Source organism: Antennarius striatus, chromosome 2 (genome assembly GCF_040054535.1).
Source record: "Antennarius striatus isolate MH-2024 chromosome 2, ASM4005453v1, whole genome shotgun sequence".
In the NCBI taxonomy this organism is placed as follows: domain Eukaryota; kingdom Metazoa; phylum Chordata; class Actinopteri; order Lophiiformes; family Antennariidae; genus Antennarius; species Antennarius striatus.
This window is the reverse complement of record NC_090777.1, coordinates 20178053-20192566: the sequence shown is the minus strand read 5'-3', so window position 1 is coordinate 20192566 and position 14514 is coordinate 20178053. Positions and strand designations below refer to the sequence as shown.

Here is a 14514-nt window from a genome sequence, read left to right as displayed (position 1 = left end):
CCTGAGTAAAAGAGTGTTCCTCAGTTCAACCAACCCAATGGGTCTGAGCTCCTTCGCCGTCGCATGGCAGGAAGGTAGTCAGGAGACAAAAGCACTTTGAAGAGGCGCTCAAACGGCTGGCACTGAACAAATGAGTGTAGGCCTCTTGCATTCAGGCACAGGGCACTGAACACATTTGGGAGAGAACCCAACACCTCACGAGTAGCAGGAACCTAGAAAATAATGTTAGAAAAATAATACAGTAATTAAAAATAAAGTTAGAAAGATTAACTATATTCTCTGCATTAAAGACCCCTTATCTTTTTTCAATTTTTGAGCTGTGGAAAAAATTACTGATGCTGTCCCTGTTATTTGCAAATTCTGTTAACAGCATATCAGAAAGGGTTGCTTTTTTTTTAAAAAATGTTTAAAAAAGAATTTAAAATGAAGAATTCATACATAAAAGGCTTTAAATTCTACAATAATTAAAAAGCACTGCTATGACATCAATCTGCTCTGGGGACAAGGGCCCCTGGTCCAAACTGTAACCATGGAAACTGAACAGATAAAAAAAATGCGACTCCCTGCATTTAAAAAGATGGATAAAGCCCATTCCCAAATCCCCCTCCTCAATTCGTCCCTGGTGTAGGATAACAAGACAAAGATCTAACACATACTTTGTTTTATTATTTACTTCTACATGTAGAAGTCCCTTTGAGAGTCCCCATTGGCTAACCTCTGATGTTACAGTTGTCAAGATAACATTTATGGTCCCATCTAAATATATCAATATTTTGTTGATGTATAGCATTCTGGCAGACAGCCACATCCTTGCAAATATCATGAATCTGTTTACAATGTGTAAGAACCGATACATTAAACAAAAATAATCTTGTTCTTTATGGGGACTTGACTCTTTGTAGTTTGAATGTGGCTCTTAAGTGGAACTGCATTTTGCTTCCCAATCCTTGCGGGTAACTCACATCTTTGATGAGAAGTGCATGCAGCATGACATCAGTGAGCCCATTATCCTGCAGGGAGGATAGCAGTGATGGCTCCTGGAACACAAACACCGTCACAACCTCCGTGGCTACAAGCCCAGAAGAGAGACAGAAAAGAGAAGGAAAGAATAAAACCACTTGTCAAAACAACACACATTTTTTCACATAATATAAAGGCTCGTATTTGTTTGAAATAATCCAACAGAGAAAATCCCGATTTCTCTAAACCACTCTGAAAACAGTTGACATCTCATGCCACCGACTGCCCTGTGGTTCCAGTTCAAACAAATTCATGCAGCAAGACTTCCATAATCAACAACTGTTTGTGATAAAAGCTACACTTCTGAAGTGCTAGTACACTAGAGGGGCTTTTTTGAAGCAATACAGTAAACTCACCTAAGAGGAATAGTGAAGGACCATAATATTCTGCATTGCTGATGATATGCTTCAGTGAGGTAGGCAAGGATCCATCCATTACTAAAGAGAAAAAGATGTTATAATGATAACGATATGTATTAACCCCTTGATCATGGGTTCGTTGATAGAACTAAGCGAAAAGATGCCAATGACTTGCCATGGCGGATACCATCAGAGAAGGCAGGGTCCTGAATGGCCTTCTTTAAGAAATTTAGCATAGACTTTAACAGAGCTGCCCTCTGGGGGATACACTGCATGCCTGGAAAGAAAGTGTTAATAGTTGTGATGGAGTGCAACTTACTTTTATGCGAGTCTGTGTATTTGTTGTGTATACCTGCACGAGGCGTGTTAGCAGTGCTGCTCTGTGCTCGGTGGTCTGGCTCTGCTCTGGAGCAAGAAGATGTGGACGGTCCAGGGCTGCTCTCCATGGCAAGTTCTGACACTACAAGAAAAAAAATTACATTGGCAGGTTGAAAATGTAATTTATCTTCAAATTTTATTGGACTTATTTCTATATTTGATGGTGAACACATTGGTCAGAGTGGCGTCTTTAAAACTGTGACTTACTCTCCATGTCAGTATCCATGTCCTCAGATTCCACAACTGCACTAGGCCTCTGGATCTTTGGCTTGATGACAAAAGGGCACTCTTTCCTTGACAGGTCCACCTCATGCTACATTATCAGAGTAGATGATAAAGAGATAAGGAGGTGTTCCAGAGGTTTTGTGACTTTCTTGTTGAAGGTTGTCAGAATTAACAATAAAAATGTGCATGATCAACCTCTAGCCTGCAGATGAAAATAGAAAGGCCGCTGTGGGACTGAAAGGCAGCCATGTCAAGGTTTGTGATGAGGTCCACAACTCGCACAGCTCTTGTCACAAAGGTGATCTGGTCCTGCTCATCACCCAAGAACTTGATCACCTATAAAGTAAAAGATAAGCAACAAAATCCCATTCAGTGTACAGTGTGTGTATTCATACCAATTTCGATGATAAATTGACTTTTCTTTCTAAATAAATCTATGACAAGACTATGACTCTTTTTAAGATCAGGATATAAACCTTCAAGAGGGCTTCCATCATGCCACAGGAGACAAGGGCTTCACCTCCAGCATCATAACTAGCCAGGTGGTAGAGGAATGAGAAGAGTGCAGTTGCAAACTGGTGTGGATAAGGTTCCATCAGAGGATCTGGGAAAGAGAAAAAAGAGTTAACAAACAATCTTTTGAGTTTCCCATTTTCTTCTGCGTAACACTTCTCCTGAAGTTTCTGACCACATTCTCACCAATCATTGCTTGTATGCAGTTGCGAACCAACACAGGCAAGAACCCATGGTAGGAGGCAGTGCCGGTGCAGTCGATGATGTTTGAAAGCTTGGGTGTTCTTTCCAGATGGACAATTGAAGTTAAAGTGCGCAAAGATGCTGCCTTGATATCCTGAAAGACATTTGATATTTCAGACAACTGAAAGTCGGAAACAACTTAAGCATGGCAGTCACAGACTGCAACATCCCACGACTTACTCTGACCTACTTTCAGGGTAGGTCAAGGTACCCTGAAAGTAGTACCTCACTAGTGCATATGGAGAAGGCCAGTGTGAGTAAGACCATAGATCAAAGCTAGTGCATAGGTAGTGCTTTGATCTATTGTCTTACACTGGCCCTTGTCTTTGTATCTTATCCAGTTCCTGAGTGTACAAAAGTTGAAATTTGACCTCGACCTGGTTTCCACAAGGTCAAGGTCATCATCTTATTTTCATCCCCTTTGCCGCCCGAGTAATGTGCTTTTTTGTTTCATCTTTCTATCTGCAACAGTTGCGAAGATATTTGGTGGACAAACGAACAGATGAACAAACACACAAACATTGACAATAACAATACATAAACAGAAAAAAAACTACTTGCTCACCACAAGCTGTTTGTCTGTAATCTGTAACACATCCACCAGCTCCTCTATCAAGCCATTATACAGAATACTGTTGGCAGACTCTTGGAGTGCATTTGAATACACTGTAAAGACAAAGAGAAAGTCAAAGTTAAAACTTCAAAGGAAGTCACTTAATTGTTGGAAGTGGGCTTTTACTCACCTAGAATAGAGATCGCATGAAGTCGGGCCTGCACAGCCTGCAACCTCTTCTTATGATTTGAGAAACCATGGGCCAGTCGAATGTGTGTGAACAGCAGGGTTTGCTTGTCTTTAGGGATGTTGTACATCACTGTCAGTGACTCCATGATCTCAGATGGGCTCTCTGAAATCTAAGATAGATCAGGAAGTGTAACTGAAGAACATGTACTACTCTTACTCAATGGGTCATAAAAATTCTGACATGACCATACCTTGTCGAGCTGCTCAATGTGAATATAATGTAGTGTGTTACTACTAGTCTGCTGGAGAAAAAGAAGAAGAAAAAGTTTAATAAGAAATTAATGATTCAGAAACATATTTCAAATATATATTTTTATTGCATAATTCTTGCATTTGGATTTACCTTCCTTTCTACTTTGACATCAGGGCCTGGTTCAGCATAAAACTCAAAGTGCAGTGTGGTGGCACTGGGAGGGTACTTCTGCTCATTTACCAAAAGATGCAGCACATCAAGCAGAGTTCGTAATTAGTCTCATTTCACAACTATGTATTTAAAGGTCAACAGTCCCACAGCTACAGTCAGTTACTTAACATTATTTTAATTTTCTTACCGTCATAGAAAGATCCCTGCAGCACTCAGCCAGACCAAAGCCATTCTCCTTTCCTCCCCAGCTCTATGGAAAATAATGATATTGAATAATATAGTTCTCTTGAGGGATAAAACTGGAAACATGGCAATAGAAAAATAATTGCATTCACTAAACCTCAGCTAGGTGTTGCAGACGGGCCAGTAGAGGCGTCCTTTTGTCTGATCCCAGTCTTGTGATGTAGTTGGAGCGCTTACTGAACACATAGAGCAGGTTCAGCACAGACAGGACCACCTGCATGTCACATGATGCTAACAAGGTGGTTAAATGCTGTAAAGGGGACAAGATAAGAGATTTAAGTTAGTAAGCCGCTTTACTTTTTCATCAGCGACACATGTGAAGTCCACAAATAATCAGAAATGGTTAAGACTGTGCTCTAGCCTACCTCTATGGAGCTGTACAGGTGCCTAGAGAAACTATATTCGATGAGAAGTGCGGTGAAGTTGAGCACTGCCAAAAGCAGCGCTTTGAGTTGTCCATTGTCAGGGCGGTCACACACCAGCAGCCATGACATATTCTCCACTGTCTGGCCTGCATCACATAGAATGCCATCAAAGCGGTCCAGCAGATCCACCCAGTGGTACAACTCACACTGTTAAAAGACAAAAGAATTGTCAGTAATTAATCAAGTATCCCAAATCTCTTTGGTTCCCTTAAAATGGTTTTCACAGAACTGCTTATTTACTGGAGGATTCGCTCTGTTCTTTTCAGCAGCAGCTTTTATTGTGGGAGATTTTTGGTGGGGCAGAAGTATAATTTGAAAACTAAGAATAATAATTTTTTTCTTAAATAATCAAAGCTTCTTTTGTGTATGAATGAGTAACTAAATTATAAATTTTGATGTATTGTACATGAAGGAACTAAAAGTGATGTAATGGTTCAACAAACACACAAAAGAGCAACTGCAGTGACTCTGTTATGAGAAAAACACTAAGTGAACACTAGTTTTACATATCAACAATTACCACACAGTAAAGCTTCCACTATTAAGCAGAATTTCACTTGTGAGAAAAGTTCTTGAATCATAATTATGCAGAAGTAAACTGCACTTTTATAATAACTCCATTAATATATTCAACTTGAATTGTCCAATATTGTTTGCACAGCAAAAGGAAGGAAACTTCACACTAGTTAATAAACTAATTTTTAACATTCAATTTCAAATTGCCAGAACTGCCGATAAGTTAACCATACTACAAATGTATTACTCGGAATTTAAGCCTTAATGGTAATGATTTGAGGAACAGAATACACGTACCAGCTGCTTATGATTACCATTCCAGTGGATTTCAGTTTCCTTTATTATTGTAACATTCATCACTTTATAGAATAGTTTTTAAATTGATAGGCTGGATTTTATCAAGTTGTCGTGTCAAAACATAGGTCCAAACACATCACAGCTCCTTTTGATCCCTTTGTTCATTCAGAGTACTCTTTACAATTTTGTGATGAGATGTACAGTATATTGCTAAGTATTCTCTTTACTTACCTTTCCAATATTCCAGGTCTTGATGTGCTGCAGTTCAACCAGCAACTGTTCATCACTGCATGCTTTGAGCTTCTCGATAAGAATCCTACAATCTGCAGGCTAATGGTTCAAAGGAAGACATATATATTCAAGCAACGTGTTCTGACCTACATGATCACTTTTCTTGAACAAATAACACACTTAGCAACACCGCGACATGACAAGGTGTTAAAATTTGCATCTCACATTCGGGAGAAACCACTTTGTCCAACACAATTTTTATCAGTTTTAGGAATATATCAAAAAATAATGGCCATCTCCTAAGTAGTGTGCATTGAAGGGATTGGCTCATCATTGACCATCTCACATTGTTCTGAGAAAGGCATTCTTCCATCTCAACAACAAATTTACTCACTGTTATTCTTCAAAATAAATTTCAAAAAAGCATGTTTGCTGTGTTACTTTTATGCAACTAAAATTTTCTGGCTGGTGATATTATGCTAAAGGGAGACCACACAAATAAATGCGTAGCAAGTTTTATCTTGTACCTGTTGCACTATTTAGAAATCTAGATTGTTTTTTATGCAACCTAACCTACCTCTTCCTTTCCACCAAACTACATCATATTAGCAAGAAGAGAATGTGCATCTAATAACAGATGATCAGCTCATGTTTGATACAAAGAGGAAAGTAAAGATAAAAGATGTCATTCTATCCTGAGATAAACCATTATCAACTTGGTTATCTAGTTTTTCATCCCTGAGCAGGTACATGCTGCCTTCTGCATAGAAACAAAAAGTAAATAGTTCTTATATACAATATCAGTACTTTATTTATCCCTCTTGGGGAAATTCTTTTATATAGGAAGAAAAGTACTATGACAAAACTCTTTATCACTGAATTGTGTTTTTTCAAACCTACAGACACATAAAAATATAATCATCATCAAGCCTTCTAGTCGACATTTGCAAACATTGATTCATAAAGGGCCATTCTTAAGAGCTCTATGAATTTAAGAATGTTGCCATTCTAGGATTCCACCTTTGATTTAATTAGATTAATTTCTTCCCTGATAGATTTTTCAAGGTCAACTTTGGGTGCTCTTATTGAGAAGTGAAAGCTTCTGAATTGCAGTTCAGCCACAAAGTGCGAAACCATATCAAGCCACAGAGCAGGGTCACCCAGTGCTGGGGCACACAGAGTACTAAAATCCCTCAAACTATGAGAAGGAATACAAATGAGAAAGAGTGACAAATCATGCTTATCCTTCAGGTAGTCTGATCTGGTCTGTGTTTGACCTGCTTGACTACATTTTATCAACTGTTAAGTTTGGTAGATTCTAGACAATTCATAGACAGTCCATAAACGATTCATAGACAATTCTATCCTTTTAACTTTGAGGGACCAGTTTGAGTTTATTCTTTCCAAACTTCATCCCCATCAAACACGTTTAGGATGGACTGCAAAAGATTGAGGCAGGCCTTCTTGACCTCCCAAATATTTTCCTGAAAGAATAATCAAAATTCCGAAGTCACACTCCAAAATAACATACAAAACATTCCAGAAGAGTGAAAGGTGTTATTGACGCAAATGGAGGACCAGACCCATATTGGTGTCTATGAATCTAAATGTGCTGCCATAAAGGATCCTGTACATGCAAGAGCTACATGTCAATCAATCAATCATGTCCCAATATTTTCTTCCCCCATACACTTTTGTTAGAAGTTGCCTAACTCAGCCTGACAATCAAAAATCACACTCAGTTTTAGCAGGATCCAATTAGTCAAATCAAGATATCCCAATCTAGTGATGAAAACTCTCATAGAAAGAGAAAAACGGGGTAACAAGGTTGCAAAACGCAAACAACACTAACCAGGTAGGTCAGGTGTGTAGGATAAGTTATCATTGTGATAGACATCTGAGAGAAGTAAACTAGGGTCCTAACCATGACAATGCTTTAGTTACTGCAATACCAACACCACAATAGTCCTGTGATTAAATAATGGAGGTTCAAGTCACGTGTCTATTGCCTATTATTTGAAGCTTTGACATTACGCAAAACAAAACACAAAACCCTTGAGAAAACTACCGTACCACGCAGAAATGTACTTGCAAAATACATCCATTATCTGCTCGAACGACAAGTGGTCAGAGAAAGCCTCAGGCCGAGGATCCCGGTTTAATTGAAATTAGGTATCAATGAGGCCAGAAAATATATCATATTATCATAGCGAGCATACTCACAGCTTCCGTAGGAGTTTTCTTTAACTTGCTCCTATCGACTTTCATTGTGGATGATCCCTTCTTGTTGCTCCTAGTGATGTACAAAAGACGGCAAATGTAAATTTCAAGTCCATTAGAAAGCAATCTATGACTTTTGATATTTAATTTGCTATGGTAGATTAATGACATATCAATGACACATTTGAAAAGTTAAATGTACTTACAGAAAATTTGACAATAACCATTTAACAGCATGTTCCAGTTATGTTACCTGCAAAAGGATAGAAAAAAATGTAACTGACAGCACTGACCCCATTTCAGAATACAGGCAAAAAAGGTGTAGACATATCAATCTCAGAATGGTACTAAAGAGTTTATAGTGAAACACATGAAAATGTGTACAGCATGAATAACAATGCAGAAGATGCATATCAAAGTGTGTATATGATGCAGTCTTGATAAAAAAAATACAGACAGCTACCAGTCTCCAAAATCGACAGAGCTCACAATAATAATAAATAAATGCTGCAGGCATTTTCATTTAAAACTACTGTAATATAGATAAGGTTATATGTATATATAAAAACCCATGACAATCATTGGATAAAAATGTTGTGGAAGATATTACATGTGTTTAAGTCACCTAACAAGGACCGATCACAATTAGTACACAGCATTAGTTCGTGGTTAGTTACCAACATACGACACAAAGTTAATCAAATCGGTTATGGCCTTATTTCGTAGTATAAACATTTTCAGGATGTCATGGCTTTGGAATTTCAGGAAAATGTTCGTAAAAGAATCGGCTATCTTACTGCATATTTGGTGTTAAACTTAAGTCACATAACGTTGACAGGTTAAAGTTGAAGCTACTTAGCTACCGTTACCTTTGCTAACAGCGTAAGGCTATTTCTCCAATGTTATAGAATGACTATACACGCTTTGGGTTACCGTTACAACGGACAAATAACACAGGTTTATTTTGTCGATCGGTATATAATACATGTGACCGAAATAACCCGGCTGAGCGTCTCAACATACTGACAAAATTCGATCCGTAACGTCGGTTGATGCTAGCCGTTGACTTGCTAACTATGAGCTCCCGGTAATGTTGGGAAACGTTCTTTCCTCAAAACAATTCCAAGCACTGGGAAATCAACACACCTTAAAAAGTTACTCAAAGTTAAAGAACGACAAGTGTACAACTATCGCTTTACAACTGAAATGTGGCCAGCCTCAAATCCCCAACGATTTAGCTATTTGTGCCACAACTGTCAATGGAGATCTCATAAAATCACCATGCTGTCCTGATCTGACTCTCAACTAATTTAGGTCGGGGCTGTACAGGCCGCATAAGAAGTCCGCACTCCATACACCTGCACAATCTCTGTAAAACGACACACAGAGTACCACACAGCTTACACTGACAATAAAATGGCATATATCAAATACCTGGAACCAGGTAATTTTCATCTGCTTATTCTCTTCTCCTGGTTCTTCAGCTAGACACTCGTACCACGCGCTAGCTAGCAAGCTAGCTAATGTTAGTTGAGTAGCAGGCAGAAACGCATAATAACTCGCTGAATCATTGCTGGACGGGTCTACCGTGACACTGTGAATTCTGATTCTAGTTTTCGTTCAGACTAATAGACCAAAGGCAATACGCTCTATGAAGAAATATAAGAAACCGTTCGGGGTATTATTTTTCAGAGTATCCGCGCATTTCTCCATAACACACAAGCACTAGCTGTTGGCACAGTCACCATGACTCTGGGTAGTGTGCAAAAAGTGAATAACGTTATGGCAGGGAACGTGTAGCCACTCTATCGATGCAGTGCAGTGTTCATATGGGCCACTTGCCACTCTTTGGAACGAATCACCTCAGCATTTTATGCAGTCCTTCATATTTAACAAACATACAAACAAGTAAAGGAATATTTTTTTAATGTATCTAAATATATTACTGTGAAAAGTGAACAATTGCAATAAAAATTGATACAGCACAATCCATCACAGCAAAAGCAACATTTTTGGAACATATATTGTTCTGGCCAAATCAGGTGATAATGGAGCAGCAAAGAGGCATACAAGCCTCGATTTTATTTCAACTGATAAAAGCTCATTAGTTTTGGCAGGGGCACTGAATAGTTAATGTCAGAAAGTCATTATTAAGTAAATTAATAGTCTTTTTACAAGTCAGTATTAACATGGTGTGTTACAAGTGTCTGACCAATATTGTCTATCTTGAGAAATAATTATCTTTATCAAGAGGGTTATGTCTTCATAGCTGCTGGTAGAATACTTAGAGAACTTCAATAATTTGTTGTACAGAAGTAGGCCTTGGATTGGAGGGGGGGTGATTACATTTTGTGGTAGAACAGGATCAAGATGGGATCACAACAATTTTTGCAGGAGGCATGTGCTCTCTGATTACCATTTAGTGCTAGATTTTTATCAAACAAGAAAAACATTGGACATTTTCAGGTCTTTCGGGGTGTTACATGCTAGTATGGAAGTATTTTTATTAATCAGACCAAATGATTCCAATTGGTTATTAGACTGAAATGTAGAATTACAAGAGTTGGATATCATGCTGATTGTGATTCTGTATGCAATGTTTGTTTAATGACATTGAACAAAAACAGTTGCACATGATTTTTGTATAAAGGAAAAAAGGTGTGATGTATTACACAGCAGCATCCACATCTCCACATTTTATATGTCCACTAGCACTTTGAAAACCACAAAACGGAATTACAAAAACAATATCCTCTCATTTTAGAGAAATTTTCAGTTGACATAATTTTTTGTGGTAGCTGCTAAATGTTACTTTTTAATTCTCCCAGTGACGGAACACATGTTTAACATCATCAATCCATCACAGCCCCCTCTTATCCTACAGCATTACTCTGACTACACAGATGTGCTTTCTTTTTGCTGCTGGCCCACATTGTGCATCTGCAACATTTAAGCACAACATTCATTGTCATATGACCACCGCTATATCCGCCGCAGCGGGTCACGGGGAGCTGGAGCCTATCCCAGTGGCATAGGGCGTGAGGCAGGGGACACTCCGGGCACGACGCCAGTGCACCGCGGAGCCACACACAAAGACATACAACCACTCACACACACACTCAGTCCTACGGGCAATTTGGGACCAGCCAATCAACCTGAAGCGCATGCTTTTGGAGGTGGGAGGAAGCCGGAGAACCCGGAGAGAACCCACGCAGACACGGGGAGAGCATGCGAACTCCGCACAGAGCGGGACTCGAACCCGGGTCCGCCGTGTTGTGAGGCGGCAGTGCTACCCACTGCGCCACAATGATGCACAAATACATGCACAGTTGACCTAAGACGTTTTTCATATTCAGAGAGCTGCTGTGTTAAGATATGGTGACATACGTTGATTGTGGAGCTGCCTTTAACAGCAACCAATATTTTGAGCAATACTGTATCTGCCTTTTTGAGTGCAACTCACCACAATGGAAGTGAGGATAATAAACCATTTCTAACACCATGGCTGGTGAACCTGCTGTGCCATTTCTTGAAAGAATTTTTCACACTAAAGGGCTGTTTACAGGAAAATAGCTTTGCCCATGTTTTGACCATTTGTTCACATGATGACCATGAAAGTTCAAATGAAAACATTTGAAATTTCATGATGTAATTTTCAATATAAAAGACCAAATTCCTCTTAGACGATGACAACAAAGTGATGCTTTGTGCATGCCTATTACAGTTCTATCCTTATATGCAGTATGGTCAGTACAGTCAGAACTAAAATAAAAGGCAATATTGGAATATATGTTGCAGAATCTATTAAAATGATTACTGTACTTCTCTAATGTATATTTTTTTGCAGCAAAACTATGATATTCTGTCATGTTGACAGTGAAGTGACAGGGTGCAATTACAGCCCTTGGCATGCAGACTACAGCATTCAACAATGACATTATTTTAGAGAAATGCCGTGCTACCAGAAATGTCTTAAATTACATGTGAGCATTTACCGCAGCACCGAACAGTGTCATTGCCTAAAAGTGATGACTTTCAAAACAAATATTTTCCGGTGTTTTGACCTTGATCTGATAAATATAAATGATAGCCCTCTGCTCGAGCAATGTACGATCTATAGAGTAAAATGTAGTTAGCATACCGAAACATTTTCTGCAAAAATCAAAAAATTGTCCTATCCATGTCCATTCCTATTCATCATATATTTCAGCTTCACAATGTAGGTAAATGACTTGTACCATACAACTATCAAGGAATATACATTAACAATAAATATTTTACATTGGTTTTAGTTAATAGGAGTATCTGAAACCTCCTAAGTGAAAAAAAAAAGTATTTTTTATAGTTGGGTATTTTTTATCGTTGGGATTTTTGAATATTCATTAATTATCTAAAAACTGATTAGTGAATAAACAAGACTGTCGGTGTTTGATATTTTTTCCTCCATTATTTTTTACTTGTGCCTGGTATAAATGTAGCATTAATACCTGAAGGGGGGTAGTAATATACTTACAGTCAGTTTGCAAACACTATTAAAAAAAGAAGAAAAATGGCCTCCGACCACAAGGCAGACAGCAAACGTGTGTTAACAGTTAAGAAACCTAGTGAAGACCTAAGGGAAAATGAGTTGTAGTGCCAACTCTGCCATGTAAAACATGTCACAAGTAAAAAGCAAAGCAACAGCTTTGATAGCTACTTTGATGTTAAAAGTGCAAAACAAACAACTGTATTCATCTGAAATATGACAACATACAAAAATGTTAACACCATTTTAATCTATTATCTTCAAAAATCAGGAGAATCTATTGTATATGATGATAACTGGAGGCATTTACACAAATTGAGTAGTAGCTGCCTAGTGTAGAAGAATTATTGATTAGTATTTTTGCCCAGTACGCCCATTGCCAGCATATATGATTTCAACACAACAGTCCATGTGCTAAATATATTATGTAATACATACCAGAAACTGTTTTGGCTCAATAATTCCACCATTCTCATCCTTTTCTTGGCTTGCGGTCTCTTTAAACTATCTGAAAATGCAAAACAATAATTTGTTCTGTGTTTTTTTAATCAAAAGACAAACATTTTGATAGCTTAAATGTGGTCTGAATTATATTACTAGTGGGACTGATTAAAAAGTTACTGCAATAAAAGTTCAACTTACTGTTCTTGTCTGACACATAACAAGGTTTCCATACTCAGACTTACTTTGCTTATCTCTGTACATGCCTCGGTCAGGTAATTATCACTTCAAATGTCTGGAAATTTCATTATTAATAACCCACAAATATTAGCACTGCTGTATGTAAAATGTATTCTTAATTTCATTATATCCCTATCACTAAACTCTTTCTTAAGTTCAAATGAATACTGTATTGAAACACGTATGACCATACACAAAAACAGGTCAGTACCCATAAATTGGGACAGTACTTCATTGTCAAAGATTGAAGGTTAGAGGAACCAAAAGGTGATCATGACAACCACCCCAGATTCAGTTTTGACATTATAAAATACAGTAGTTTGACGTTTTTACTGATATGTATTATGACTTGCTTTCAAATACTTGTAAATATGGGGTATATGGATGGATACTTCTTGATAGCGTAATGTTCCAGCTATCACCGGATTTACCACAACTCTCTACAAACTTAGGAAAATTTATGGATCGATCAAATCAACCCTATGCTTTAACAAAAAGTGTTGCATAAAAGGTAGTAACATTTAAAGTTGTAAACTTGTCATATACCTAATTAGCTTCAAAAATCACACAACCGACAGCTGATGGTGCGTTAGCTGCGTTACTGAGAGAAACATGACTGCACGCCCTGAAGCGTTTGTCACTTATGACAGTGTTAACTATGCAAAACTCTGATCATACTAGTTTTCAATATTATTAGAAGAATCGTGACTAGTTAATGTTACAGGTATCATTCACAAATAGTTGTGGATATGGGAGCATCGTTAAAATAATTTAAAAGCTAGTTATGTGAACAATGATGATCCACACAAGCAATTCAAGGTAATACTGTTTACTTGAACTGAATTTTAGCTTAGACTGTTAACATTAGCTGATTGCGAAAAGCAAATCTACACCCTTGAATACATATTTTTCCCACTGGTATTTTCTATTACCGAAAGTGAGTAGCCATAAGTCCACCAAGAATACCGTACAGGCTATAAGTGTTACAAACACATACATATCCTTACACAACAAACATTAGTGAACATACCTGGGTGGCGTGTATATTTGTGTGTTCGCATACGCTAACAAGCTAGCGCTGAGCCTAAACGAGCTACGTCAAATGCTTTATCAGTTGGATCACAGCTAAATTAAAAATGGCGGTTTACACAGCATATACTTTACCTTGTAATAAAAAACACTACCTCTGTGGTTCGGGACCACGGTTACGGGTCCCAAACAATGATTATTAAACCCAAAGTAAAGGAAATATATGTCACTAGTTCTCTAAAACACATGTTAGTATAGGTCTTTCATATTACCTCGAATGCGTGTGTTACATTAGCTTCTCCATCTTGCACTAGCAAATCGTAGGTCAGTTTGAATCTCGCGAGATTACGACACCGTCAAGCCGTGGCTTTCTTATAATTATTGCAGGAAAATACCATTGTGCCACTGTGGTTCCCCTCAGAAAGGCGGAACGACTCCTTCAA

General features: G+C 38.1%; 1 protein-coding gene across 14 annotated transcripts in view; it reads right to left on the bottom strand.

Moving 5' to 3' along the window:
* Positions 1 to 14393, bottom strand: part of huwe1 (HECT, UBA and WWE domain containing E3 ubiquitin protein ligase 1) — a 46325-nt gene extending 31932 nt beyond the window's left edge. For 7 of the 14 annotated variants that reach the window (XM_068306122.1, XM_068306041.1, XM_068306113.1 and 4 more), the window contains exons 1-21: positions 14344 to 14393; positions 12800 to 12869; positions 8043 to 8089; positions 7840 to 7909; positions 5617 to 5715; positions 4513 to 4719; positions 4245 to 4397; positions 4092 to 4154; positions 3884 to 3961; positions 3732 to 3782; positions 3482 to 3650; positions 3304 to 3404; positions 2682 to 2832; positions 2459 to 2586; positions 2178 to 2318; positions 1965 to 2070; positions 1732 to 1839; positions 1555 to 1656; positions 1377 to 1457; positions 963 to 1069; positions 35 to 212 (exon numbers count right to left, since the gene is read on the bottom strand). In XM_068306122.1, the coding sequence (XP_068162223.1) occupies positions 35 to 212; positions 963 to 1069; positions 1377 to 1457; positions 1555 to 1656; positions 1732 to 1839; positions 1965 to 2070; positions 2178 to 2318; positions 2459 to 2586; positions 2682 to 2832; positions 3304 to 3404; positions 3482 to 3650; positions 3732 to 3782; positions 3884 to 3961; positions 4092 to 4154; positions 4245 to 4397; positions 4513 to 4719; positions 5617 to 5715; positions 7840 to 7884 (2068 nt within the window). In that variant the 5' untranslated portion in view covers positions 7885 to 7909; positions 8043 to 8089; positions 12800 to 12869; positions 14344 to 14393. Of the gene's footprint in view, positions 1 to 34; positions 213 to 962; positions 1070 to 1376; positions 1458 to 1554; positions 1657 to 1731; positions 1840 to 1964; positions 2071 to 2177; positions 2319 to 2458; positions 2587 to 2681; positions 2833 to 3303; positions 3405 to 3481; positions 3651 to 3731; positions 3783 to 3883; positions 3962 to 4091; positions 4155 to 4244; positions 4398 to 4512; positions 4720 to 5616; positions 5716 to 7839; positions 7910 to 8042; positions 8090 to 9270; positions 9558 to 12799; positions 12870 to 14343 lie in introns of those variants that run through there. The other 7 variants (XM_068306057.1, XM_068306141.1, XM_068306066.1 and 4 more) reach the window with 5 other exon arrangements.
* Between the last annotated feature and the right edge of the window lie 121 nt (positions 14394 to 14514).